A 24,327-nucleotide genomic window follows, 5' to 3' on the forward strand; every position below is an offset into this window, starting at 1 on the left:
TGGATGAATTACACATGGAAGGACAGGAGGACGGATGAGTGGGTAGGTGATGGGTGACGAGTGACGGATGATGGGTGATCGATGGAACAAAAGGAAGGTAGGTGGGTGGACATATGGAATGATGACTGGGAGAGGAGTGTTCCTGGGGACAGGGAGCCAGATACCAGCTCCTGCCCGCCTCCCTGGGTCTGGAAAAGCTTCCTGGGCCAGCTCCTCACCCTGGTGGTGGTGGGGGGGCACTGAGAAGGGACTGGCTGCGCATGTAGCTTATGGTTTGGGAGGGGCCCTTGTGGGTTCCAGGAGAACAGAGGCTCAGGAGCCCCTTTGGGTCTTCCCTGCATCCTGCCCAGTGTCGAGAACAGAATCTCCAAGGCCCCAGGCCTCTCTCCGGATGGAAAGGGCACATCTCGCAAGTCTGGATTCCAATATACCAGTCCCTCCACCAGCTCCTGAGAACCGGGAAATCTGTACCCATCCCCACCAGGCCTGGGAGCCCATGGTCTGGGGAGTTCCTCTCCATTCGCCGCCCCCCATGAAAAAATTCCACGGAGGCTGCTTCCTTCCTGCTTTTGAGGAAAAAACACTTTGTCTTAAGCTTCCTCTCCTTCACAAGACTGGGGATCTCTGTTTCCTCTGATTGCACTGTCCGGGGGCCTTGGCAGACTTGTGCCGAGTCCTCCTGCAGGACAGGAAGTGGTTCCAGACCCCGGGGCCCTCACACAGGGGTCTCGCCTCAGCCCCGCCCCAGCACAGGCCACAGCGGGAAGTGCTGCCGTGAACGTGGAATTTCCTTCGTCCTCACAGACTGGGGCCCTGAGTGGGGCGAGTCTGGCGCCCTTCACACCTCCAAGTGAACTGAAGGAGAAGAGCCCAGGCCCGCGAGGTGGGGAGCCTGGCGGCTGAGGCTTTGTCCCTGAATCTCTGGGTGACCCTGGGCAACGGCTGGTCTGGGGGTGTCCTTACCCGCAAGGCCCAGTGCCAGTCTCCGGCCGCCTGCTTCACGCTGGAGCCGGTGATGTAGCCCAGGCCGCTGCAGAGAGGACGGGACGGTCAGGCAGGGATGGGCAGGGCGTCGGGGGCAGGGGATGCTCACCAGTCTAGGAGGCCACCAGCCCCCGCCCCCACCCAGCCAGCCAGGGAGCTGGTCCAGGCGCTTCTCAAGGCTGCCTGCCCATGTGTTTAGGTCACAGAGGGCCAAACTCCAGGGAGAGGGAGTGGTGAGAAACCCGAAGGGACCTGGCCCGGATCCTCACCTGCCCAGAGGGATGGCGAAGTAGAAGACAGACAGCATGAGTGTGCGCGTGTTCTTGGTGAAGAGGTCGCCGATGATGGTGGGCGCGATGGTGGAGTAGCTGGCCTCACCGATGCCCACCAGCCCGCGGGACAGGACCAGCAGCCAGAAGTGCTGTGGGGAGGGGCGGAGAGCGCTGGGGGGGCCCGCCTGCTCCCCTGCCTGCGCATCTCCGCTCCCCGCTTTGCTCCCTACCCGCGGCAGGGCCCAGGAGACAGGAGAGAGGGTGGAGCCCAACCCCTGCCTCAGCAACGACTACACCCCAGGCCACTCTGGGCCTCAGTTCCTGCCTCTGAATAGTGGGTCGGACTGGGTCTAGCTGGCCCAGTGCTCGGATGGAGCTGGACTTTCAGGGGCTGAGAGTTGTAGGTTTGGCGGGGGGCGTAAGCCTGTGTCTCCACTGCCACCCTGACTCATTGGGAGACTTCCTCCCTGGGTTCTGGCCCCATCTTGCCTGACCAGGCAGCTGGGCTGACCCTAGCAGCACTGAGGACGCAGTGTAAATGGGGAGTGGGCAGGGCAGCCCAGTGGGCTCAGTGCCCCTCCCCCATGCACACATCAAAGAGCAAAGCCCAGCTACATGGGAAGGGTGGGGCCGTGCCAGCTGCCAGTGGTTCTACCCCTTTGATGTGGACCCAGCCCCTCCATCCCCCCAGCTGCCCAGGGCCTGAGAACCAAGCCTGGTCATTTTTCCCCGGCCGCACCCCGACCACCCATCCGGCCAGCATTGCCCACATCCAGCCCTCCTCCAGGTCTCCCTGTCTCTGCACATCTCTTTCCCGGCCCTCTCTCTGTGCCGCTGGTCCTGCCATCCATGTCTGTGCCTCTCGTTTCCATAGTTCATTCGCTCTCTCACCCTCCATCTCTGAGTCTTCCTTCTCCTGGCCCCTTGCCTAGGCTTCTGTCCCGGAGAAGCAGCAGCCCACAGCCTTTGCCTATTTTTCTGTTGGGTTCTTTGTCTTTCTCGTATTGGTTTCTGTTAGCGTTTTCTATACCATGGGAATTGAGGTTTATTGGATAGGTCACAAATATTTTCCATCATCTTTCTTTCCACTTTGTTTGTGGGGAGTTTCATCATACAGAAGCTTTATTTTGTGTTGGTTAATTTGATGCTGTCCAAGCTGTTGATTTTCCCTTAATGGCTTCTGGATTTCACATCTTGCTCAAGAAGGGCTAGTCCATCCCAGAATGATACAAAATATTCTTTTATCTTTTATGTTTGTTATATTTTAGAAAGAGAAAGAAAATGGGTGTGATTTCCTTATTCTCCTCCGTACAAGAGCAGGCAGATAAGACCTCTTTGACAAGGGATCCCATAGATGCCCACTCCTCCCCCAGGAACTGGCTATCTTGTGCATTTGTCACGACTTCCTCTCTACCTTTGCCTGCACATACACGTACCAAGGAACAACATTTAGTGTCCCCTGTGTGCTCTCACACAATAAACATAAAAAGACCATCCCTGGGACTTCCCTGCTGGTCCGGTGGTTGAGAATCCACCTTCCAGTGCAGGGGACGCGGGTTCGGTCCCTAGTTGGGGGACTGGGAGCCCATGCCGCAACTACCGAGCACGCGAGCCACAACTAGACAGCAGCCCACGTGCCGCAACGAAGATCATGCGTGCCGCAGCTAAGACCCGACACAGCCAAAAGTAAAATAAATACTAAAAAAAAAAAAGCATTCCATGAGTCTTGTCCCACAACTTGATTTTTTTCCCTCATCTTTTGGAAACCCATTTCAGCTGGTTAATATAGATCTAGTTCATTCATTTGCTGCTAAGAAGCTCACAGTATGAATACACCCCATTCTACCTGGGCGTCCCCCAAGTCGAGATCATTTAGTTTCTCTCTTTCTTTTCTATTACAAAACTTGCAGCAAACATCCTTACGTAAACCTGTCACTTTGTGTCCACGAGTTGGAGCTTCTCCCTTCGGCATATACCCCCAAGTAGAAGGCTGGGCTGTGCGGTGTACACAGAATTTTACAAAATCCTGCCCCACTTTGCTCTCCAAAGAGGCTCTACCAATTTACACTCCCACTAGTAGCTTGAATAACACTTGGTATTGTCAGCCTTTTTAATTGCCGCCAATCTGATGGGTGTGAAACGGTAACTCGTTGTTGTTTTAATTTGCAGTGCCCTGATTACTCAAGAAGCCGAGAACCGTCTCTTCCTACATATGTTGCCTGTTGGGGGATCTTCCCCTGGAAGTGCCTGTCACTATCCTTTGCCCATTTTTTCTACCGGGTTGTTTGTCTTTTTCTTGTTGAATTATAGTTCTAGACCTTTATGGTTTGCTTTTTACTTTACTTTCACCTAGCTGGGATTTATTTTGAAGTATGGTTAGAAATACAGACCATACTTTATCTTCCATCCAGATGGAGAGTCAATACTCCCAACACCATTTATTCGAGATGCAACTTCCATCCTCCACTCAATTCCCATAGAAAGGAGGACTCTGTTTCCTTGATCTCTTAGTTTATCCCTCTGCTGTTTTCATTAGAATAGCCGTGTTTTGATAACTGATAGGACAAGAGCCCTTTCATTGTTGTTTTCACAATGTTCTTGGCTGTTCCTGGGCACTTTCTCTGCCAGATTTACTTCAGAATCACATTGCCAAGGTCCACCAAAAACCCCCACGGGACTCGGACTGTGACTGCAGTGAACTCATGGATTAATTGGGAGTGATCCGTTTCTCTCTCTGCCTCTGCTCATCTTCTCTCCCCATCTCTCCCTTCCTTCCACACACCCAGAGTGGGGCCCAGACTTGACATCGTGGTCCTGTACTCACTGGTTAACCCCAGAAGCAGCCCCAGAGGTCAGATGAGGAGGAGCCTGATCAGGGGCAGAACAAGAGCCAGAGGGGGTCCAGAAGCTTCTTCTGGTCCAGTCCCCATTTTTGACTGTGGCCATCAGGCTCTACCTGACGTTCTAGGCCTGGGATTTTTTGGGGTTTTTTTTTAATTTATTTTTAGCTGCATTGGGTCTTCATTGCTGCACGCGGGCTTTCTCTAGTTGCGGCTAGCAGGGGCTACTCTTCGTTGTGGTGCACGGGCTTCTCATTGCGGTGGCTTCTCTTTTTGAAGAGCACGGGCTCTAGGTGCACGGGCTTCAGTAGCTGTGGCTCACAGGTTCAGTAGTTGTGGCTCGTGGGCTCTAGAGCACAGGCTCAGTAGTTGTGGTGCACGGGCTTAGTTGCTCCGTGGCATGTGGGATCTTCCCAGACCAGGGCTCAAACCTGTGTCCCCTGCATTGGCAGGTGGATTCTTAACCACTGCGCCACCAGGGAAGTCCTAGGCCTGGAGCTTATTACCTGGCCTGACCCTTCGCTATGAAGCTGCCCCATGAAGCAAACTTGTATCCCCCAAACCTGCCAGTTCTCTCTGCCCTCACCTTCAACCTCCTCTCGATCAGTGTAAATCTGACTCACTATTGCCCTTCTTCAGACTCTTCCAGGGTCCAGCACTTCCCTCAGGAGAAAGCTCAGGCCTTCCAACCTGGCATTCAAGGCTCTCCATGACCTGGTCCCTGCCTTCCTTTCCAGCCAAAGCACTCTCCTCCTCAATCTACCAACACACTCCACCATTTCTGCCTCCATGAGGCTGCTCCCTCTGTCTGTGCTATCTTCACCAAAAGGCCTAACCTCCCTGTCTTGCCTGCCCAGCTCAACTGCCACCTCCTCCAGGAAGTCTTCCCTGACCACATGGATGTCAGAGACTGCTCTCTCTTCAGTGAGGACTTTCAGCACTTTGCTTATCTTGAAGGCTCTGAACATGGGAGCTCCTGTCACATCTTCCCATCCCCAGGCCTGGATGCTCCCAAGGCCAGGGTCTCCTCCTTTGTCCCCTAGGCTGAACACTCCCTGAAGGCAAATCCTGGTCTTCTCCCCTTCTTTTTTTTTTTTTAAGATTTAATTTTATTTATTTTTGGCTGCTTTGGGTCTTCATTGCTGCATGCAGGCTTTCTCTAGTTGCAGCGAGCGGGGGCTACTCTTCATTACAGTGCGCAGGTTTCTCATTGTGGTGGCTTCTCTTGTTGCGGAGCACGGGCTCTAGGCGCGCAGGCTTCGGTAGTTGTGGCATGCAGGCTCAGTAGTTCTGGCTCGCGGGCTCTAGAGTGCAGGCTCAGTAGTTGTGGCGCACGGGCTTAGTTGCTCTGCGGCATGTGGGATCTTCCTGGACCAGGGCTCGAACCTGTGTCCCCTGCATTGGCAGGCGGATTCTCATCCACTGCGCCACCAGGGAAGTCCGTCCCCTTCTTCCTCTATCTCCCTCTATAGTAGCCATCATGTGATTGTCCATCCTCTGCTTAAAGACCCCTAGTGACGGGACACTCACTACCTCTCAGAGCAACATATCTCCTCATTGGAAGAAAGAACAGAAATAATGATTTGTTGAAACCTGCCATGTGTCAGGGTCTGGACATTCATGAGTTCAATTATTTCTCACAACCACCCTTCATACTAAGAAGTATTATCCCCAATTAAAGATGAGGAAACTGAGGCTCAGAGAAGTTTCTCCAGATCACAAAGCTGAGTGGGCCACAGAATTGGGATATTCAAATCCAGAACTGTGAGAGCCAAGTAAGAAACATCTTCCTTCCTGGGACTTCCCTGGCAGTCCGGTGGCTAGGACTCCGCACTCTCATTGCTGAGGGCCTGGGTTGCATCCCTGGTTGGGGAACTAACATCCCACAAGCTGCACATTGTGGCCAAAAAAAAAAAAACAGAAAGAAAGATCTTCCTGACACTGAACTAATGTTTGTCTCCCTAGGACTTTGACCCAAGGAGCTGGCTGATGGTCGGACAAAGAGCAAACTGTGTGAGGCCTAGAGAAGGGTGGTGACGCATCTAGGGTCACACAGCAAGATGACAGCAGAGCCAGAACTAGAACCCAAGGGCCCTGACTCCTTGGCCAGACTTGCCCCCCTGATCCTTGCATCCTCCCCACATCAGAAGCAGCTCAGAGAGAGTCAGGATGCCACACAGGGCTGTGAGTCCCTCAGTTCAAGGCCAGCACGGGGAAAGCCCAATCAGTAGGGCCAGTGTATAGAAGTACCCAAAGACCCCCCTCATCCCACCACACTTGGACCCAACGGGCTGGAACCCCAGTCTAGACGAGGATAGGTCAATCAGACTTGCCACCCGCTGGAGGAACCAGGACACACGGACAGGATGAGCAGGAATGCCGGGTGGAAGGCCCGGGCAGGCCTCACCTGCTGCGGGATGAAGGAGCTGGAGAACGTGACAGCCGACCAGAAGAAAATCCCGCAGCTGAGGATCACTTTCCTGTTGAAGCGGTCACCCAGGTAGCCAAAGATGGGGGCGGCCACCATGAAGCTGCAGATGAATGCTGCGTGGGGAGAGGAGAGCCGCGGTTGTGGCACAGGGGTCTCATGGCTGAGCCCGCCCGCCCAGACCACCCAGCGAGAGGCCAAGCGCCTGCTGAGGAAGCAGCCGCTGCCCGAGAGGGGCAACCTCGGCCAGATCTGGGCCCAGGGGAGGTAGGACAGGCCCTCTGGGTTAGGAGACTCCACGACTCCATCCTCTTCAACGCCCAGTGGCAGATGAGCCCTTCGGGTACTTTTTAAAAGAGTAAAGATTATTCACTGAACATTTTCTACTTGTCAGGTGCTAGGGGCTCACCACACAGCATCTTGTGTATCTTTCTGACCCCCATCCCACCTCACAGATGGGGAGACACTCAGAGAGAAGTGACTTGCCTAAGGCCCCACCAATAGTAAATGTCCCAGTGGGGATTTGACCCCGTCTGACTCCAGAGCCAGTGTTCCTTATACTTTGCCATGCTACTCTCCTTATTATACTTGAAAAAAAGGTTCAGAGAGGGAAAGGGACCTACCCAAGGTCACACAGCAAATCGGGGCAGAACTGGACCTGGAACCCCCAGTCTCATACCTGCCAGATCACACAGCCACCCTCACTCCCAGCAGACTGCAGAGACTTTCCTGACATTTGGAAACATTGTCATTCATTTGTTCATTCATTCACTCATTCATTCATCCATCCTTTCATCCATTCAACAAAGACCAAAATTCCTAGACTCTTGCAGTTTTCATTCTAGTGAGAAACAATGAAATAAAAAATATAGTATGTCAAGGGGTGACACATGCTAAGGAGGGGAAAAGGGCAGAAACAGGAGATAGGAAAAGTGTGTGAGAAAAAGAAAACAGATGTTAACATTTTAAATAGAAAGGTCAGAGGTGACATTTCAGAAAGACCTGGAGGAGAGGAGGAGACAAATCATGCAAATATTGGGTTGAGAACAGCAAGTGCAAAGGCCCTGGGGCACGAATGTGCTTAGCATATTTGTGGAACAACAAATAGACCAGAGTGGCTGGAGCAGAGGGACCCTGGGGAAAAGGCCAGATGGGGTAGGGCCTTGTGGCTCACTGTGGTGACTGTGGCTTCTAGGGGTGAGAAAGGAAAACACCAGAGGATGCTGAGCAGAGGAGTGATGTGACCTGGTTTTGTTCTTCCAGAACAATAGAGCAGCAGAGTCTCAGAGGACCCTGTGGGGATGACACTACCAGCATGGGAGGGGCCTTCGAGGTCTCAGGGGGGATAAAGAGTCCAGCAACACAGGGTAGTCGCTAGGTCATGCGGTGAGGCAGCCCCTGATTCCTCCTCCTGGAAGGCAATCCCACAGCTGACGGGCAGATGGCCAGACAAAGGCCGGGGGGGCAGATAAGATGGCCGGCCAAGCTAAACATTCACAGGGTCTGGCTGTTCCCTCACAGACCTGAGCCCCTAGGAGAAGAGATAGAGGGAGGGGAGGAAGGAGGCAAGGGGGTGAGAGCAGGCTGGGCTGGTGCAACGCGACTATCCCTCACTTATCCCAGGGAGCAGGATGGTGAGCGTGTATGGGTGTGGGGGGCAATCTTTTAATCCCAACTGTGTGACTGGGGCCTCGGGCAGAATCAGCAGAGAGGTGCACGAATCTGGGCACCAGGGACGCAGTGCCTGGTCTTGAATTCAGCTCTGTTCCTTTCCAGCTGGGTGACCTTGGGAAGGTCACAACCTCTCTGTCCCTCAATTCAGTGGTGTGCTGATAAATGTTTAGCAACTGGCTCTCCAAAAATGAGGCGGGGTGGGGGGGAGCCCTGATGTGTAGTGTTTGCCCATTTTCATGGTGCACGTACTCCCACCATGGCCTGATTTCAAGCTACCAAGGTGATGTCACTAATCAGAGTTGGGAAGAGAGATGCAGTCACAGAGTTGTACATAGAGTATTTCTACCACCTAGATCCAACAGACATAAATAACCTTAAGAACGTAGATAATGGTGAAAGGTAGCAAAATAATTAGGGGGTGATGAATTCTGAATGTTTATTACCTTTGGGTTTTCCTTTTTAATAGCTCTTTGGAGTATAATTATACAAAGTATAACTGTATAATTGCTTCACAATACTGTGTTAGTTTCTGTTGCACAACAAAGCGAATCAGCCATGTGCATACACATGTCCCCACATCCCCTCCCTCTTGAGCCTCCCTCCCACCCTCCCTATCCCACCCCTCTAGGTCATCGCGAAGCACCGAGCCCATCTCCCTGTGCTCTGCTGTGATGTTGTGTAATTGTAAGTTTATATAATTCAGTTTGTAATACGGTTGTGCTTAACAACCAGCTCACACAATTCCTGAAAACTTAACAATCAACTCTCATGAACCTAAGCCACCTCCAGCACGCCGACTTCCTCATCTGTAAAATAAAGATAAAAATAGCAACTCCCTGCTTGCTCCGAGCACTGGATGAGATAATGCGTGTAAGGGGCTTAATGCCACGTCCTGCCCATGCCCAGAGTGGGTCGGCTCTTGGTCAACACTGGGCCCTTGTTTAGATCAGTCAAGGTAGAAATTATTTCCTCTTATCTAGAAAAAGAATTTTTCCTGCTGGGTCTGTCTCCCAGGACCTGCCTGAGATCAGACCAGGATATGGGCTGGAAAGAGACTGCAGTCTCATCAGGACTTACACATGTTAGGGGAGAAGGAAGAATTGTTGCCTCTATGCCTGTCTGTATTAGGTGAGGAGTGGACAGAAAGAATCAGAATAGGAGTTGCCCCCCTGTCTGGCCAAGAAGCAGACCCTGTCCATGGGTTGCCCAGCTTAAAGAGTTAAAATGCCAGGGAACCAGCAAGGAGGGCCAAATCCTACCAAGACAATGAAGGGAGGCTTCATAGAGGCAGTGATAGCAGAGCAGGGCACTGAAGGCTGCATAGGAGTTCACCCTGATGATACTACTTAAAATCAAGTATACTAAAATATGAATTACAAATCTTATAAGACTGTATAATGGTTAATGAGGCATAATGCTTATTGTTAGTAATAACTGCAGTTACCGTTCATGGATGTGCCCTGGCCATAAGCACACATGATCTCATTTGATTCTCCCTATTACCTTCATCTTACGGAGGAAACAGTAGAGGCTAAAAGTAGTGACATCATACAGCTCGTGTGTGGCTAAGCCAGAATTTATACCCCAGTTTGACTCCAGAGTCCTTGCTCTAAATCACACCACAGGTGGCCAGGCTGGGAAGGCAGAAGATCCCAGCTGATGTTCCAAAGGTCAGAGAAAGTTCAGGGTGTGTCGGGGACAGCAGGAAGACGCATGAGGCTGTAGGCTGGGAAGGTGATAGAGAGAGGAAGCAGTGGGAGAGGAGACCACTGAGGGAGATCGGGCCCTAACCCCTAGTTCCAGGTTTGGTGTTAGTTAGAGGGCAGTGGAGATCCACAGCACACTGTTCTCCCCCTTCAAGGAGGAGCACCCACTGGGTGGGTGCAGAGGGGCTGGAGAAGGTGAGCCAGACCTCAGCCATCCTGGTCCATCCCTATCCTCCTGTCCACAGCAGAACCGGAAGGCAGCCCCCCTAGTGCTTTCCCCGCTGGCTTTCTGCCTGCTCTTCTGGGTGGGCAGAGGCACCTGGGACTTCAGATGGACTCCTGCTGGGGCAGCCACACCCCATCCCCACCCCTGTCCCACCAAAGGTCACCAAGTCCCAACCTGAGTTTTACCGTCTGTCCCATTGTACAGCTGGGGCCACTGGAAGGTGGAAGAACTTGTCCAAGATGACACAGCAACCCTCCCGACCCTGGACTCTCTTGTCTCTCAGGGCCTTCCCCTTGGGGACAAGGGAATCCAAGGTCAGTAGGGAGACACAATCCATCTTTCCAGCCCTCCCTTCTGCTCTGGGGAGCCGAGAGAAAGGGCCTCTCCCGGCCCTCAGGGTTGTCACCAGCCAGCAGAGAGGCCTGAACACAACTAGGTAGGGCCTGGAGGGAAATAAATTCCTGGCAGAAGGAACAGCACAGGGGCTTCCCTGGTGGCGTGGTGGTTAAGAATACACCTGCCAATGCAGGGGACACAGGTTCGAGCCCTGGTCCGGGAAGATCCCACATGCCACAGAGCAACTAAGCCCGTGCGCCACAACTACTGAGCCTGCACTCTAGAGCCCACGAGCCAGAACTACTGAGCCTGCATGCCACAACTACTGAAGCCTGCACGCCTAGAGCCCGTGCTCCGCAACAAGAGAAGCCACTGCAATGAGAAGCCCGCGCACAGCAACGAAGGGTAGCTGCCACTCGCTGTAACTAGAGAACGCCCGCGCGCAGCAATGAAGACCCAACGCAGCCAAATAATTAATTTTAAAAAAAGAAGAAGCAGCAGCAGCAACAGCACAGGCAAAGGCCTGGGCAGGTGACCCATGTCCCAGATGGGGGCGCAGACCCTTCTCCAGCCAGCAGGAAGCCCTGCTGAAAATAAAGACCAGCCCGGCCTAGAAGCTTCCTGGGCTCAGCACCCACAACCCCACAGTCTTTGTCTGGTTGAGGAGAGCTTTCTGGGCAGACTGGCTGCCCCACCCCTGGTCTCGGCAGGGCCGGCTTTCCCGGCACGAGGACATCCTGTGGTCGGGGTGTGGGGAAGCCCTCCGTCAGCTCACGTGTGCTGAGCCCACAGGTCTGGGACAATGGAGCCGCTGGCAGGGAGCCAGGGCAGGGGGCAGGGCCGCGGAGGGCCGAGGGGGAGGAGTCAGAGCCCCTGGCTCACCCGGAGAAGCTGGGGCTGAGCCTCACTCCCTCCTCTGCAAGACGGGTGATGCGCCCCTCCTCACAGGGCCGGCAGGAGGTCATCAAGGAGACAGGGATCGGGCAGCATCCCTAAGGCGCCACCCACCTCTCATGGTGCTGGTTGGAGGCCAGCACCCAAAGCTTGAAACGACTCCCACTGAGGGTTCTGCGCCCCTGCAGGCAGCCCCCGGACCACCTGCACTCCGAACCCACGGAGCTGCTGAGAAGGTGGCCCTGGAGCAGAAGCGGGTGAGGCCTGCGCTGGGGGAGCCCTGAGTCCCCAGACTGTGGCCTTAGAGCACATGTCCAGCCCCACCTCAGCCTGGGCTGAACCAGATCTATTTTTACAAAGTCCGGATCTGGTCAACTGGTTATTTGGAGGAGACTCGCCATCCTCCACATCCTGTGGGCAGGGAGGGTGCTCCGGCAGGCATGGGGTGGGTGGGGTCAGGCCCTGCCCGAGCACCCTCCCTGCCCACAGGATGGGGAGGATGGAGGCCCGGGCCGGCAGGCTGATGGGGAGGACCCAGAACAGCCGGCACCATCGGTACCCGGAAGCCCACCAGACTCAGAGCCCCTACGGGAGGAATGGGAACCACTCCTCCTTCAGACTCTGCTCAGAATATAAACCCTAGGTTGGCCACTGAGGCCTCAGGGAGGGAGATTCTCGGGCCTCCCTTCTAACAGGAGGGTCCTGCGGGGAGAGCCACGGGGGCTGCCCAGCTCTGCCTTCAGAACCTGAGTCTCTGTCGAAGCGGGAGGATATTGCAAGGCTGGTCAAAGTGAGGAGGGAGAAAGGCCAGAAGGAGACTTGGTCCCAAAGCAAAGGCGCCGTCTGGTTTCAGTCTGAGCTGGCTCTTCCTCTGTCCCCACTCTCCCCCTGCCCCCGCCTCCCAATCCTGACACTTCCTCGTGATGCCACGAACCCCAGCCCTGAGTTGGTCCCGAGGGGAAACAGCAGGGGCAGGCCCAGGCCGAACTCTCAGCCACCCCACGCCCCACCCCCCGACCCTGTCTCCTGGCCCAGCAGCTCCTGGTGCCCACAAATAAGCAGGCACCCCAGCTGTCAGCCCTGGCCCTTTGATCTGGGCAAGCAGCAACACCTGGCTCTGACCCTATCAGGGAAGAGCCAGGTGCATGGGGCCGAGGCCAATTAGGTGACCTGCCTGGTAGCCCATTGGGTCACATCCTGGTCTAGCCCACCTGGCTTCCTGGCTCAGTTGGCCAGAGAGGCAAGGACATTCTGGGGAGCCATTCCAGCTGTGCCCAGGGTAGGTGGGAGGGTGAGGGCCGCAGAGTAATGACTAGAGGGTCTCGGAGAGTGCTGGGAGCTCTCACCATGGCCCAGAGGCACCCACCCCGAGAACGCTGAGATGCCAGACACTCAGATACCTGGGATAAGCCTCACCAATCCAGCGGCCACCTGTGCCCCCAACCCAAGCCAAGAGGAAGTCCCAGTGTCAGGCCTGCTACTCTCTCACCATGAGACCTTAAACAAGTCATTTCCCCTCTCTTGACCTCTGTCCTTCCATTTGGAAAGTGAAGCTGAGCAAAGGGGGCTTGTAGGAGGGAGAAACAAGATGATGCTGTGGATGACTTATCCCCCTCCGGCCAGGTCGCCAGGGATAAGAAGGACACAGCCTGGGACATAATTGAGGCAGCGCTAGGACCCTCGCAGCCCTCCCAACCCGCTCCCTGGGTGGCTACACTGGCCCTGACCTCCATCAGTGAGAGTTGAATGGAGGAGGCCAGAGCAGGAGGGGGATGAGGCTCGGGCTGGGTCCCCAGTGACTCAGGGGCCACGGAGCAGGGGGATGGGCAGCTAGGCTCCCTCCTGCCCTTCCCTCACCAGCTCGGCAGCCTGATCCCTCCCACACTCCCATCCGGCTTCAACTCTGTCTCTCCAGCTGTAAGTGCTGGTCACTGCATTGCACGGAGCCCAGGAGGCTAGAGGAACCTGTCCCAGGCCCCGGGTCAGGAGGACTTGCTCTGACCTAGCCAGGGAGGCCAAGCAAGGGGGGCGGGGGGGGGGGGCCGAGCCAGCAGAGGGGCTTGGGCTCACATTCCGGGTGGAGGTGATGTCTGCCGCGGCAGGGGCCTGGGCGCCCTTGGGAGGAACTAGACGGCACAGCCTTGCCCTATAGTCCCAGCTCGGTTAATTCTCATGTATTCGGGCTGAACCCTGGAGCTTTCATCTCCCCTCTCTGAGCCCCAGAGGCCCCATCTAGGAAATGAGGATGGGCACTGAGCCTAGCTGAATGGCTGTGGCTCAAGGAGGCCGTGGAGGCCTGGCACAGTGCGTGGTGGAATGCCACCCAGACAGGTCAGGCAGGTTCCTGGACAGAGCCAGCCTCTCTGCCCCTCCCTCCCAGGAGAGCCCGGGAGGGGACGGGGTTCCCAGAGTGGAATGCAGACCATGCACCTTCGCAGCCACATCTAACTGGGCCTCACGGCCAGATGGACTCCAGGACCAAGGGGAAACAGCAAGGTCAAGGCCGAGTCAGAACCAGCCCTGGGATGAAATACTGGCTCTGCCCAGGCCTGAGGGTCCTGAAGAGGGCACAGCCGGCAGGGCCGCAGCCAGTGGAGGGCCAAGAGCTCAGGTCCTACAGGGCTACACAGCAGGCAGGGCAGTCACGAGGTTGACATGGACCCTGGAGGGAGGGGCAGAGGCTGGAATAGCTGCTTAATCACCTGCCATGCTGCCCTGGCCCAGGGGGGCTCGGGCCCTGCCTCCCCACCAGTCCCAAGGCTGGACCCCGGGGGGTGAGGGGCCGAGAACCTCAAGCCCAGGTCTAGTCTGGGACCCAGGTTCTCAGGCTCCTGCCCTGGGCCTGCGAGAGGCTCTGGGGCTGACCAGCTGGAGTTTCCTGTTTGGGCATCTGCGAGGTGACTCCCAGGTTGCCTGCATTCCTGTATCTCACCCACAGGCCCTCAGGGCAGGTGTTATTTGCTTTGTTTCACAAGAATAGAAGCAGAGGCTGGGGGAAGTGGTGCCTTTTGTGAGAGGCAACTGTGGGATTTGGACACAAAACTCACGCCCTTTCCAGTGAGTCAGGACCAGGGAAGAGACAGGCAGGGAATCCCCACCAGGTATTAGAAAGCAGGAGGGGGGCCAGGGCGGGAGGGGGACCTCACCTGACTGCAGCAAGCCGGCGCCTCGGTCCTTGACCCCAAAGTGCTGCTGGATGTCCAGAAGGACACCTGGGAGGAGAAGACAGAGGATGCTTACTGGCGACGCCTGACGCCTGGGTGCCCCCATTCGCACACCCCACCTAGGCGACCCTCAGCCCCAGCCCAGCCCTCTTTCCACCTTGCAGGGCCCAGCCTGGCCCCATCTACAGAACCCCACCCTGCCGAGTTTAGCCAGGCCACCAGAAACCTCGGAGGCCAAGCTTCTACCCTGAGGTGCTCACACTGGGGACAGGACCACATCCCCTCACTCGGCCAGTGTGGGGTCCAAGGCGCAGACAGGTGAGGCTCCTCCATGGTTACTCGGCCCAGCGGGGCAGCCAAGCCTCCTACCAGCCTGGGCCTCTGGCCCATCTGCAGCTCAGCCCCAGACGTGGACCCTGCCGTCAGAGGAGACCACAAAGCCCACAGCCCGGAGAGTGGGTGGGCAGCCACTGAAAGCTGCAGGAGAAGCCCCCTGGCCGAGGAGAGGGCGGAGAGGGCTCACAGGCAACACACACACCCGCTCACCTGCACGTGTGCACAAACATGTGCTACCCCAGCTGTCCTCGGGACAATAACCAGGACTCCCAGTTTTCTGATGCAGGAGCCCAGAGGCAGAGGGAAGCAGACGGGGCTCCGGGTCTGCTTTCCCGGCGGAAGGGGAGCCCTTGAGGCCACGTCTGCCCTTCTCCCAACTCCCAGCCACCTCTGCGCTCGTTAGGGCTTTTTACATCAAAGGCGGGGGCGGCAACCAGAACAACTAGAAACGATCGACAGCTGTGGACAGACCCAGCCGTGGCTGTATAGAGGCCAGCAACTGCCCAGCCCCCTCTGACCTCGTGCAGCCCTCAACCAGGGCTCTGGGGTAAGCCCAACCCCCAGCCCCACAGCTCCCAGGGCCCCTGCCTCAGCTTATCTGAGGACAGCAGGAGGCTGGGCCACAGGCCAGAGTCCCCCTGACCACTGCACGTCTGCACTGAGAAGAAAGAGGGGAGAAAGGAGACAGGGCCTGTCTCAGGAGCTCCCCATGTAGGGGACAGAGGAAGGGACCAGGACCCTGCCTTCGGGGGACTCCCAGAACTATTCGACGCGATGGTGATGATGACGTCAGCATTTTAAATGATGATGGTTCGTATTATTGAGCATTAAGTGCTTCATTAGTTTAACCCTCACACAACCCTATGAGGCTGGTACTATCATCTCACTGGATAGATGAGGAAACTGAGGCACAGAAGGGTAAGCCACATGTTCAAAGTCACACCACAGGGAAACGGGTGAAAGTGGAATCTCCAAACACAGTACGAGGGTCTCGTCCAGTGGCTGCGGCTGGGGAAGAAGCCACTGTCCCCCCACCCAAGACCCAGGCATGGGATGCTGAGGGATTTCCTGTTCTAGCAGCCTGACAGCCAAGAGCAGCTGGTCTCCTCCTTGTTAATACCCAGAGTGGATTCACCATAATTACCCATAATGAAGAGGCTGTGTGAGACCCAACTAATGACTTACTAACCAGGGCGGCTGGGACTTTACCTTGAAGGCGGAAACCAGGGGCCGGTCCTGGGCCTGCGGATGGCAGGTCCACCAAGTGGGATCTCCGAGGTGCCCCGACCCAGCCTCAGAGGCCCTGAGTTTGATCAGGCTCGGTGGGTGGCATGGCTGGGCCCGACCTTGGGGAGCCACCCACGCTCACCTCCCGGCCTCACAGCCCACTCCCAGACCTGAGCCAGGGCCTCTATAGTCTCCTGATCCGATCACATCCCTCTCCTGCAGAATCACCGTCACCTGCGGCTCCCCTGCCTTCAGCAGGCCGTGGGGCTGCAGGTTCACCCCCGCCAACCCCACCCTCCAGACTCACTTCTCAGGACACCACCCCGCACCCCATACCCTAGCCACCCCAAACTACTCATGGGCCCCTGACTACACACGGTCCCTCTTCTTACCCTGGTGCAATTTTGTTGGCTGAGCTCATTCTCGCCATACCTTCAAGACTAGTTTAGATGCCTCCTCTTCCGGGAAGTCTTCCCTAATTTCTCCCCCTCCCACCACCCTCCATAAGCTAGTTGCCCCCACGCTCCCCTGTCCATCCTTGTTTTAACACTTGTCACACCAGGATTAGTTTGATCTACAGAGATGACAGAGGGACACGGATATGAGCTCCTTGGATCCACTGTGGCCAGGAGCAAAGAGCCACTAGCTGCTGGTTCCTGCTAAGTTCCAGGTACTGTGTGAGGCTCCCTGCTACCCAGGCTTAGCTATGACTATCATCCCCATTTTACATATGAGGAAACTGAGGCTCCAAGAAATGAAATAACGTGTCATGCAGCACATGAGATGTCAGGGGTGAGATTTGAAACCGGGTCTATTATCAAAAACCAAAGCTTGTTTTTCTGCCACACAGCCTCTGCGTGGTTCACTCTTGCCCCCCAGCCCGGGGTCCGGCACACAGTGACTGTTTGTGCCGTGGATGCATAGGTGATGGGCGGGGGCCTGCCTCACCCCCCTGATCATGAGCCCCCTGAGAGCTGGGACCATGGCAAGTCATCTCCGGAACCCAGGACAGAGACCATCACAATTTAGGCATTGGGTAGACGGAAGGATGGATAGAGTCAGGAGACGGTAGGAGGGTAAAACTCCCCCTGGGCCCTGCACTCTGGGTCCCCACCCACGGCCCAGAGGAGGGCGCGGATCTGCAGCAACCGCAGGCCCACTTTCTGGGAGGGAGACCATATCAAAGTGGTCATCATAAAGGCGGCATGTGTCCACAGCAAATCAAAACACTCTTGCTTCCTCCCCAAGGCACATCCTAGCTATCTGACTGGACGCACTCCCCTACCCATGACTTTAAGGTCCAGTATTTGCCTCTGCCTCCAGGAAGCCTTCCTTTTTTTTTTTTTAAGATTTTTTTTTTTTGATGTGGACCATTTTCAAAGTCTTCATTGAACTTGCTACAACACTGCCTCTATTCCATACTTTGGGTCCTTGGCCCTGCAGCATGTGGGATCCCAGCTCCCTGACCAGGCATCCAACCCAAACCCCCTGCATTGGAAGGCTAAGTCCCAACCACTGGACCGCCAGGGAAGTCCCAGGAAGCCTTCCTTGACTTCCTCTACTGAACAGAGTTCCTCGTAAGGGGGAGGAATATTTCACCATACCCAGATGGGCATCCAGGGTCCCTGGGAACTCCTGAGCAGTCTAGACCCCAAGGCGCAGGCAGCTTTGGATGTCCCCACCCCTGTACCCCCCGGCAACCCAGTCTTGGGTCCAAGGCCTGAGCTCCAGGCAGAAGGCCAGAGAAACCCTTCCAGGGAACAGGGCCTCGTACAGGCCGTAAGACCCTAGGTCAGGCCCTGCCTGAGCCTTTCTCGGTTGTTTTCCCTCTTCAAGGCCTGCCAAGGGCCATGGCTGCAGGAGAGTGAGATCCCACTGGCCACTGGCACGGGGAGCGTGTGTCACAGCAGCCCGGACCGTTGTCTCAGATTTTCCTCTGGGCTCCAGGCAAGCTTGGACCCACACCCCGCCTCCCTTCCTCACCACAGCCTTATTTTTAGTCTCTTTCCTGGAGGCTGAGGTTTAGCGGGTCAAGGACGGGCCTCACGCCCAGGAGCAGAGCCTCCTCCAGCTCAGACCACGCCCACTCCATCAGCCCCAACAGCCCAGGGCGGGCAAGGCGGGGCTCCCACCACACCCGCAGCGCCCCCCTGTCCCATGGCCACAGCTCCCGATCCAGGCCTCTCCAGGCAGTCACCCCAAATCCACAGCCACATCGTCCTCTGCCCACAGGGTCCTCCTCCCTGAGCCAAGAAAACATTCTGGAAAAGCAGGAGCACCTGAATTTTCTTACCCATTGACCCTAATTACACCCCTCTCAAGCCTCCAAGGGGCTCTCCTCTTGTCCAAGGCCAACTGCCCCTCCTGCCTCCCGGGAAGCTGGCCCGGGTCGGCCGCTGCTTGAGCTGTGCTGTCAGCATCTCCCTCACTCCTGTCTCCTGCACATCAGCGCACAAACGTGCTCGCCCCTCTCTCACCCTGGTGGTAAAAACGGTCCGGCCTCATCTCCCCTGCCAGCCGCTCTTTCTCTCTCCCCCCTTCACAGCTGAAGGTCTTTTTTTTTTTTTTAGTTCCCTGACCAGGGATTGAACCCAGGCCATGTCAGTGAAAGCACTGAGTCCTAACCACTGGACCGCCTGGGAATTCCCACAGTTGAAGTTCTTAAAAGAGTTCTCACCCCTCCCCAACTCGATGTCCTCATCTCCATCCCCCCTGAAGCCAACTGCCTTCTGGTGGCTCAACCCCACAGGCTCTATCATCTCTCAGCATCCCAGCCACCTGGACCCTGATTCCACGGCTCCATCACCTACCTGGTCCACTCCCCAGACCAGACACCTGGGAGTGGACCATGACATCCCCCTTGTCTCCCATGAATGAGCCCCAATGATTTTCTCTCTCTCCTTCTCCAACTGCCTCCTCCCTGGACTCCCTGCCTCCAGCCTCTACTAGCCCATCCAGCATCCCTCCTGCAACCTGATCACACAAGCACTTATCAACTTCCTATTAAGTCCTGGGCTGGGGTTTCAGAGACCACAAGACAATCTCTGGACTCAAGGAGCTAAGGCCGTGGCACAGTGGTTATCAACTCTGGCTAGGGCCCAGAGTCACCCACGAGGTCTTCAAAATCCATTGGCCCAGGTCCCTGGTTCAGTAATACTACTGCTAACAACAACAATAATATGGGTGTTAACGTGTACTGAGTGCTTACTACATGCCAGACACTGTTCTGAGAGTGTAACCAAATTAGGTCATTGAGGGTGGCTGCCCAGTAGAGCTTAGTGGCTCCCTATTGCCACCCAAATTAAGCCCAGACTTCTAGCACCTGAGGCCTCCGTGCTCCAGGTCTGCACAATCACCCTGTCTAGAAGCCAGAGCCAGGAATCCATTAACTCGCTGCCCAGGTGATTGGAAACCACTGGCCTGGCTGGTCTGAAGCCCCTGTGACTCACATATCATGGCCCAGAGGCCTCCAAGCCTTGACTACAGTCATGCCCTCTTCCTGGACTGTTCATCTCCACCTGCTAAGATTCACCTCATCCAGGGCCCAGATCCGAGGTCATGCCTATCAGGGTGCCCCCCCCAACACCCTCCTTTGGGGCTCTTGTTGAGGAGGTGCCTGTAACTTTGAAGGCACCCCCAGAGCTGGATGGAACCTGGCCCGACTCACCCATCTGGTTGGTTACAGATACAGTGATCCCCCATCACTGCTGGTCCTTCAATAGCCCCTAGAGGAGCCAGGTCCAGAACCCAACCCGCTGACATCACAGAGTCCTCAAAAAGGCCAAGGTGTAAGAAGAAACCCACACTGACCTCAGGACCCCCCAGTTCAGAGCAGCCTCAGAGGCAAGGTTGGGACATGATCCTGAGGTCTCTTTCTGCCCTGTCATCCAGGGCAGGCCACCTGGTGCCCACGTTCACTCCCCAAACACAGTCATCATCACCCCGTGTTTACCCTACCTCTCTCAGAGCAGCAGGCAGCATAGCTGAATTTCCAAGAGCATGGGCTCCAGAGCCAGACCATCGGGGTTCAAATCCTGGCTTCTCCACCTTCCCTGCTTTGTGACCTTAGGCAAGTTACTTAAACTCTCTGTGCCATTTTCCTCTTCTGTAACAAGGATTAATTTTAAGATCTGCTTTACATGGTTGTTGTGAGGTTTACATGGGTTGATCCATGTAAAATGCTTAGAATGGTGCCTGGCACATAGTAGGTAGTCAATAAATGTTACAAACGTTATCATAGATCATCAAGCTCATCATGGGGCAAGAGCCCCGGCTGTGACCAGTTCCCAGACGGGAATTCCCACTTCAGCGTTCTTTTCTCCAAAATGGGGGCAGATGGCTGGAAAGACAGAGCCTAGGGATCTGAAGGGATAGGTGATGCCTGCCATTGGCTGGTCCTTCTTGGAGCGACTCTGGTTCCCCTGTGGAGGCCTCAGGGCTGGCTCACTCTGGAAGTCTCACCCCTGCTCCAATGCAGGGCCGCAACTCCCACCCCGGTAATTATAGGGGCCTGAGGGCCTGGCTCTGCTGACCTGGCTCTGAATGGCTAAGGCTGGGAAACCACGGCCTGGCCCCGCCAGCACCCACCCACTCCTTCCTGAGCCTAATGGGGATGGGCCAAGGCGGTTCCTCAGCCGGAGACCAGGGCTGTGAGGCACACTCACTTCTACCTGCCCCAGAGCTTCCACAGGGCAAGACCCTCCCCCCATCCCCCAGGGACAAACTGAGTGACCTACAGGAGCGTCTGGCCTCTATCCTGAGCCTCAGGTTGCCCATCTGAGAGTGACCTAGGATCCCTATACACCCCTGCTGGGTCCGTTCTAAATCTTAATCGTGTTTGTTCTACACGTGCTCACCCGCCTACCCCCATGCCTGCCTACAGATCTGGGTCATCTCTGCAGGGGCCGTGAGGATGGGACCCCTGGCCCACAGCCTCAGAGAGGCCTCACCCCTTCCCTAGAAGACTTAAACTCCAGACTTGTCCCCATAAAGAGCACCCCACAGCACCCTTCCCTACCCAGAGCCCTGCCCACAGGCCCCGCCAGCCCGGGGGGCAAGCAGAACCACCCCCAGAGCTCAGAGAGCCCTCCCTCCCCCTCCCCCACCCCCATTCCCACCGAGCCTCTCTGCCCATAGTGGGCGGGGACAGGCGGCCGGGCCTCTGGCCTGCGGTTCTGGTCTATCATTTGGGGCCAGCTTTCCTGGAACCAGACTCGGCCTTAGCAATTTGGGGGCTTTGCAGGGCCACTCCTTTCCCATCTCAGCCTCCCCGGCCCTGTTCTGGCTCAAGGACTCCCAAGACCAACAGGGGCCGGGGACAAGGTGGCCACACCCTTATCATGACCCGTGGAGGGTGTGGCCTGTGTGGCCACAGACCTGGGATAAGTCCAGGATATGGGGGGAGAGAGGGTGGGGAGAGATAAGAGACCTCAGAACGGCACGGCTCAAGCCCACGAGCCCTCAGCCGCCTCCCTGTGCGCTGCTCCAGCGGCCCAGGCCACCAGCGACCCCCACTCCCGCTTCTCAGCTGGAAAACTGAGATTCAGAAGGCAAAGGAAACAGAGCCCGGCAGGAGCTAGGCCGAGCGGACCCCTAAGCGCCCCGACCTGGCCTGTGCTCCCCACCTCACCCCAAAAAGCACCAGAAAAGAGGTTGCAGCCAGCCCCCTCTCAACATCCACACCAACCGCCCTCACCTGGGTGCTAGAAACAGTGTGTGGCCAAGTAACACCCTCCCTGCCCAGGCACAGCCCTTTACAGTTTACAAAGCATACTGGTGCTCCTTGCTGCCTGGGACCCCGTTTGCAAGTCCATGCTGGGCAGTGAAGGGACCAGGAAGACCCCACGGAGCTACCAGGCTGGGAGGGTAGACCCCAGCAAGGTCTCTATGGAGGCAGAGAACTGAGGGCAAGGCAGGAGGCTGGGACCCCACCCCTAGCCTCCAAGCTCTGGCTGGGGCATCAGTCCTGCTTCTTTCTTGCTCTAATATAAATGCTTCCGCCCTCCGCCGTATCTTACCTAGGGCTCCTCTCGCCAACCACTCCCAACTACCAAGAGAGGGCCAGGCCCAGAGCAGACCAGCGTTCTGTTCTGCTTCACCCCACCTCGCAGTGTGACCCGGGACCAGCCCTTGGCCTCCAGTGCCCTACCTGCAGAAGAGACCAGACGAAGCCACCACAGTGCCCTCCTGCATGTACAGGAGCCATTCTGCCCAGCATGGGGCCAGGAAGCCCCGTTGTCAGGGCTGCGGACTGGGCAGACAGGGACCACACTGATCTCTGCCCCCCCTTCCTTCTCAGACACATGAGGCCTCCAGCTCATTGTGTCCTACTCAGGACAAAAGGGCAGCACCGGCCTTTTGTCCCCTACAGGGGCCTGGTCCTTGTCCAGGGTCGTTCAAACCTACCAATGCCCCTTCAGCCCAGAAGGATGGGCTTTGGGGACAGGCAGGGCTGGGTCAACTCAATTCTGCCACTCAGTCGGCCAACAAGAGCCAAGCCTGTGCCAGCCCCCCACACATACTGGGGACACAGAGATGACCAGGCTCAGCCCACGTGAGGCTGAGGGGAGACAGCCACCCTACATGGGGGTAGGTGCCGTGATGGAGGTGGACAGAGTGAGGGGGATGTGGGGAAGACTTCCTGGAAGGAGGGCAGAGACACCACTGAGACCCGGCAGCAAAAACTAAGGTTGGCCGCTGCAGCATCTAGGGAACAGTCCTGGATCGTCCTGGAAAAGGGAGGTACAGGCAGAGCCGAGCTCCAGAAGACAAGAGTCCCTGAGACCAAGTCATGTGCCCCATACTACCCTTGGGAGCAAGACCTTGACCACAGAAAAAGAGGAACAAAATCATCTATTGTGGATTCACAGCTCAGAGAGGGTCAGGATCTGCCTCAGGTCACACAGCAATTCTGATAAAGCCAGGAGTAGGAAGCTCAGCCCAGGAGACTGTCAGGGCCCAACCAGGAGCCCAGCCCCAGGGGCCTGGGGATCGAGACAGTGTCCTCTTTGCCTCCTTTGCTCTCATCCCCCTTCTACCCTCAGGATTTCAGGCCCCCACACCCAGGCAGAAACAAAGCCACTTCCTGTCTGGGGAAGGGACGCGGAACTCCACCTCTCTGAGCAGCCTCACTCTCAGACCAGGCTGTACCCTGCAGCCTGCAGCCTTCCGGCCCCATTCACAAAGGGAAAACTAAGGCACAGGCTGGGCCAGTCACTGGCCCTGAGTCCCAAATCAAGGCAGTGAGTTTCAAAGCGCTTCTCTGACAGGTCAACGGCGCAGCAGAAATGCTGTTAGAACCAGCCAGAAAGTGGCCGAGGAGGAAAAGGAGCAAGGAAATGGGCTGCTGGTGGTTAGTCACTGGGGCACAGGCATTCCAGGCCAGCCCAGCGGTGCACCTGGACGCTGACCCACCAGACAGGCATTCTGGAATGTGGCCCTGGGACACCCCGCCCTACAGCCCTTGCGTAGTGCTGACTTGGTGGTGGCGAGGGCAGGGCCACTCATGGGGACAAAGCCACCTGAGAGGGCAGGGCGGGAGTGGTGTTGATATCCTTATCCACAAAGATAGACACGGAGCCTGGGGACTGACCTGGCTTCTACACACTCAGGTGACTCTGTAAAAGGCCCTGAGCCTCTGTTTCCCCAACTGTCAGCTCTGGACAGCCTCAGCCAAGCAGACAGAAGAAGAGCTAAAAGCCGGTCCTGGCAGCCCCTCCTGCGCAGAGCCCAGGTGTTCGGGGAAGCCCCTCGGTCCCTGCCAGGCCTGTGTTCCAGGCTGGTTCCCTGTACTCCCCTCTCCTTCTGGGTTTGTGTTAGTGAGTGGTTGCCATGGATACCGGTCTCAGCTTCTTTGGCAGAAAAGGACTCCCCAGGGCAGGGCTCTGCCTCTCCTCACCAGCCCCTGCTCCGCCCAATTTCAAGTGCCTGGTCTGCCAGGGGGCTGGATCAAAGGGAAAGAAACTAGGTCTCCCGAAGAGAACAGGTGTCCCGGAGAAGTTGGGGGAGGATCTCAGCTTTCAAATAGTTATTCACCAAACGTGAGCTCCCTCTTGCTGGGCCTGGTTCCAGGAGCAGAATGCTGGCACCTACACCCTCAGCTCTGCTTCCACTTTACAGAGGCAAGAATGGGAGCCCAGGAGCACAGGCAGCTCCGGCACCAGGATGTAGAGCTGGTAAGAGGAGACTCAGGACCCTCGCCTGAGAGGCTCCTTCCTTCTCCTGACCTGGCAGCCAGGAGT

General features: G+C 56.4%; 1 protein-coding gene across 3 annotated transcripts in view; it reads right to left on the reverse strand.

The window, feature by feature from the left end:
* SPNS2 (SPNS lysolipid transporter 2, sphingosine-1-phosphate) overlaps window positions 1–24,327 on the reverse strand; it is a 33,785-nt gene that overhangs the window by 4,914 nt on the left and 4,544 nt on the right. For all 3 annotated transcript variants that reach the window (XR_010937762.1, XR_010937761.1, XM_067717409.1), the window contains exons 2-5: window positions 14,507–14,572; window positions 6,504–6,640; window positions 1,254–1,405; window positions 964–1,030 (exon numbers count right to left, since the gene is read on the reverse strand). Coding sequence is in view for 1 of the 3 variants with exons in the window: in XM_067717409.1 (XP_067573510.1) it covers window positions 964–1,030; window positions 1,254–1,405; window positions 6,504–6,640; window positions 14,507–14,572 (422 nt within the window). In the remaining 2 variants the exon portion in view is untranslated. The remainder of the gene's footprint in view (window positions 1–963; window positions 1,031–1,253; window positions 1,406–6,503; window positions 6,641–14,506; window positions 14,573–24,327) is intronic.

Source organism: Pseudorca crassidens, chromosome 19 (assembly GCF_039906515.1).
Source record: "Pseudorca crassidens isolate mPseCra1 chromosome 19, mPseCra1.hap1, whole genome shotgun sequence".
Taxonomy (NCBI): Eukaryota; Metazoa; Chordata; class Mammalia; order Artiodactyla; family Delphinidae; genus Pseudorca; species Pseudorca crassidens.